A 4,827-nucleotide genomic window follows, 5' to 3' on the forward strand; every position below is an offset into this window, starting at 1 on the left:
GGGCGCGCACGGCACGACCGCCTCGGCGCACGCGCGACCCGACACTGAGGCCAGCGAGCCGCGGGAGGGCAGCGAGGGCGCGGGCGACGGCGCGTCGACATCATTCTGCAATCCAACGCGCTCAGCTCAGCCGCCGCGCACTACAACACGGCGGGACGGGACGGGGACGGGGACGGGACGGGCGGGAACGATTACACTCTGCCCGGCGTACGGTCGCACCGACGTTATAGTTACGTTACGCGTTACGGCTACAGTCTGCGCAGTAGTTGTTACCACTCTCTTCATTGACGTACTAACAACTAGACTAACAATCGCCTAATGAAACTTCAAAAATGTCCCGAGCCACGACTAACACCTCATATTGTGGTAGTAATACTCAAAGTATCGATCATTGGAAAACTGTTCCGAATACGCCCATAGACAGTGGAGTAGACGACGAGTAGAGTAGAGTAAAGTAGACCACGCGCGTGGAGTGATAGTGATTCTAGTTGTTTATTGTACGTCGATGATTATCAGTATCTAAAATAGTCAAGTGAATAAAGCTCTTGGTGAAAAGATGAAAGGGGATTTTTTTTTCTAAGGAACATTTTCATTAAATATCAAAAACTATTTATATCGTGGAAGTTACGAAAGGTAATAATTAGCATTAGACGTTGGCGGTTGAATAACGCGCACTTGGTTAAAATAAATCATTTCGGTGTATAAACGAATAATAATTAAATAATAATTAAAGGGCACAAAGACACCATAATTCCATTCAGATATTTAACTATTTTTTTACGAGTTCTATAACAAACTAACCTTTAATCTAACGTAGAATTTTAATGCAAACAAATGGAAATTTACAATCTACAGCTAAGATCAAAGAAATTATCTGACCAATGGCGACGAACACTCGTGTACACGTAATACACGCAAAAAGAAAAAAACAGAGCTACTGCGCAGGTATTCGTAACTTACCAACGTACGGTACAACAGTACGAGCGTAGCATACATTACTTGCTTGTAGGTTACATTGATAAGTCTATAAGCAAATATTTTTCTACAGAGAGCACTATATTCAGATTGGCTAACTCCATAGTATAGTACGCATCAATGTAACCTAAAACGTACGCTAAATCGCCCATCTGGGCAGAGCTTTACTGTATCGCTTCATAACCGCTTCAGAAATTGATGAGAAATAATATAAAATAATGCAATTACTAAATCATAAATTTGTTTACGACTAACAATAATATTTCTAAAGCGGTGTGCAGCGTTTGTTCTAATGGTAACTATTGCTTAACGAATGTCAACCAAATTTGATTGTGAATGAAACGTATTTTGTCAACAGAATTACGGGTAGGTAACAATTTACAGTTTTGATGTGTGAAGCGTGACATGAGGAAGCGAGAGGAACGTTACGGATAATGACAATACGACTACAAACTACTACAAAACAAATGCAAAAATCCATTTTATACTGCCTCTACATTGAATTACACTGTGTACAAAATGGACTTCAACACGTACTGAGATCTCATGCAAAATAATAAAAGGACATGATAAAATTATTACCTTCCACCAAAAGCAAGGTGAATTTGTCTGAAGCAAGAGTTTGAATGTAAGTAATTAGCTTTCTGATATTGCAAAGTAGAAGAAAATAAAACGGTTTCAATTATTGTGGATATCTAGTTGTAAATAATAATATAGTTTAAATTAAACTATATAGTTTTATGGATAAATGATCGACCGCAACAAGCGTTAGTAAAATAACACTATATTGTTTGGGAAGCTAATACAAGCGACAGACAAGTTATAATGATTAAAAATGACAACACAAATGATGATAAAATATAGCCGAATAGCGATAAAAAACCAATAACAATACAGATATAAATACGTACATACGTTTAATGTTACCAACATAAAATGTATACAAATAAAATGGTCTATACACACGATATAAAATTATTTCAAAAGCACCGTAAAATACAACCACATATACTTTTCTATCAACATATAAATATGTTTTAATTACCTTCAGACGGTGGATGCGGATAATAAAAGAGTAATTTCACAAACATTGTCTAGCTCCCAATACTTGGCCGACTAAAAAACAATCACACAACAACATTTTAGCGGCTACATTACAACTTCACCTAATTCCCTTAAATTTGTTTTATTTATTCAACATTAACTCCTCTAAACTAATCATAGTATGGCAGTGAATGATACTTTTTGATATAAATAACGAATGAAATCCAATGAATCCTATATACTTTAACATAGTCTATAAATTATTATTCTATTCTACACATCTGATAAACAATAACTAGACAATTTTTATGTCAGGTTAAGTCCAAATAAATTTCAGTTTTTTTTTACTAAAATTGTATGTTACATGAAAATTTACTACGGAATATTAACTAACATTACGAGTCAAAATCAAAATCATTTACTGTACTAAATAAAACATTTCATGTTATCACACGTAACTAAATCAATTTCAAATATTAAAAGCTCTTAATAAAAATACAAAATCATTTATCGTAGAAGGGAAACATCATAATAAAAAAGGAATTTTATTCATCAAAACTTCCCGCCATGCACCAAACTAAAAAAAAATATGGAAAACTTTCCTAGCACACAAAAATCTATGTTAATAACAGTTTAAAAACCTAGCGTAGATTAAAAAGTATTTGCTAGCGTATCACGAATTCTATTTCTAAATTTAAAACGTCTATATTTGTCTATGGCACCACTAGATTCAGCCGAGTACAGATAACAAAACTGTCGCTCTGTTCGCTTTGACCACACTGTGGTTGCGTTCCACTCTACGCACTTACTGTGAGCGACGCGTTTACAACCAAGGTACGTTCTCCTAAGTGCGCTTGTCACTTTGCCCTGACGGTCAGCCATAATCAAAAGTTATATTAAAAAAGTAGTAAAATAATAATATTATCGATTTCACACATTAAAACAAACCTAACACTGTAAAACAAAGAAATAGACATTTTTAGTTGTCGTTAGGTCGGATCTTAACTTTTTTGTAGAATTACGAATTTGGTGCAAAATACAGGATTTTATAAGTTAACAAAAACATACATTACAATAATTATTAATTAGACTCTTGTATGAGTGAATAAAAAATATATAGATTTATAATAATATTTAGTAAAAAAAACATTCTTAACTCGATCATTAGAAAAGTAATCAAGAATGTGCAATTGGAAATAAAAGAGCATAAATAAATATATATTATAATATACATTGAATAAATGGAAGATATGACAAAGAACCAATAGGTATATATAGAGCAAGCCAATATAAATAAATAAAATAATAAAAATATAAGATTAAACCATATTTTGGATGTGAGCGCAAAATAGACGAAAACTGACAGTTGTCTGTAAAGTAAAAATATTTCTGTGTACAACTACAAGTAATACTACATTCATAAATAGAATATATTTAGAATAATATCTAGAAATACAAAATAATATTTTTACTTTACAAACAATCTCTCACCGGAACCTTAGAAACCCGATATATGATATAGGTGTTAACATTTTTGAGGTTTCCTGAATAATAATTTCTCTTTAGAAACTGCATTCCGAACGGGTGGTAAATGTTAAACTGTGTAAAATGAAGATTGAAAAGTACTCCTTTAAGAAGTCTAATTAAATAACCAATTTTTGAATTTTAGTTTGAGTTTTAAAATCATAACTTTCTTTTCAACTATAATACCAATAAATTTGGATAGGTTTCATTTCTTCATACGAAAACCATTAATGATTCATTATGGTCACTTTTAAACCTATATTTTACAAAAAAAAAATACAGCAAACCTCATAAACGCAAACATCAAGACAACCATACGAGCGCTCTCAACAGGGACACAAAAGCTAATATCGCGTGCACGCATCTCCTGAACCCGGAGAGCGCTGACAGCGCCAGCACTGCCGACAGCGCCGGCAGCGCTGACAGCGCGGCCGGTGCTGACAGTGCTGACAATGCGGGCAGTGCTGACAGTGCAGACAGAGGCGGGGCGGAAAGTGCTGTCAAAGTGTTTACCTTCAGTGGCACGGGCGGCACTTCGAGGTGGTAGCCGATGTCGCACAGGTTGCGCAGCAGCTCCAGACCTGCAATGTTCGTAAGAATACTCTAAATTCGTGCGGTCGTATTATTATTTTAGACTATAAAAGCCATACAAGAGAGAGTGTTATAATTGTATTCATGATATGTTAATTTAGTTTTTAAATTATGTATATATGTAATAATAAAGTATATATTTTCTATTTATTAGGCCTTTTGTAAGACGTCACTTCATCGTCATAAATTAAGGATTGCTATAATCTGATACTTGAGAACTATCTACAACAACAATACAAATCTTAATACTAAGATTACTTAAACATTTGTAGCCCATAAACTTTAATGATCAGTTTTTATCCAATCAATTACATTATTGAAATAAATAGTTAATTCCACTAAAGATGTTCGATTTATTCATATTCAACAAAACCTTACCAGGATCTCGATTATCAGCATATCTCGTCTCCCAGGCGTCAAAGAGCCGATTGTAATACCTAGGCCCGGCTAGGTATCCTAGGTACTTGTGGGATTCCTTGGTGGGAAATACTCTTTCCATATCGCCGGTCTGTGTCAACTCGTCCTCAGCTTGTATGAGGTGCCGCACGTCGTCCGGTGTGAGTGTGGATAGAATGTCTCGAAGGTACTGGAAATTATTATGTATCTCCAGTAAGTGGTATTATAATCTGATAGGGAACATAGCTGGATTACGTGCAACTATACATAAATTACTTTAGAGAATGACTATTTTAA

At 34.6% G+C, this 4,827-nt stretch overlaps 1 protein-coding gene across 1 annotated transcript in view; it reads right to left on the bottom strand.

The window, feature by feature from the left end:
• Nucleotides 1-4,827, bottom strand: part of LOC119829086 (tubulin polyglutamylase TTLL4-like) — a 22,657-nt gene continuing 17,830 nt past the window's right edge. The window contains exons 13-16 of the mRNA XM_038351462.1: nucleotides 4,513-4,720; nucleotides 4,057-4,124; nucleotides 2,829-2,886; nucleotides 1-105 (exon numbers count right to left, since the gene is read on the bottom strand). Coding sequence (XP_038207390.1) covers nucleotides 101-105; nucleotides 2,829-2,886; nucleotides 4,057-4,124; nucleotides 4,513-4,720 — 339 coding nt within the window. The 3' untranslated portion in view covers nucleotides 1-100. The remainder of the gene's footprint in view (nucleotides 106-2,828; nucleotides 2,887-4,056; nucleotides 4,125-4,512; nucleotides 4,721-4,827) is intronic.

This window comes from Zerene cesonia, chromosome 9 (assembly GCF_012273895.1).
Source record: "Zerene cesonia ecotype Mississippi chromosome 9, Zerene_cesonia_1.1, whole genome shotgun sequence".
Lineage (NCBI taxonomy): Eukaryota > Metazoa > Arthropoda > Insecta > Lepidoptera > Pieridae > Zerene > Zerene cesonia.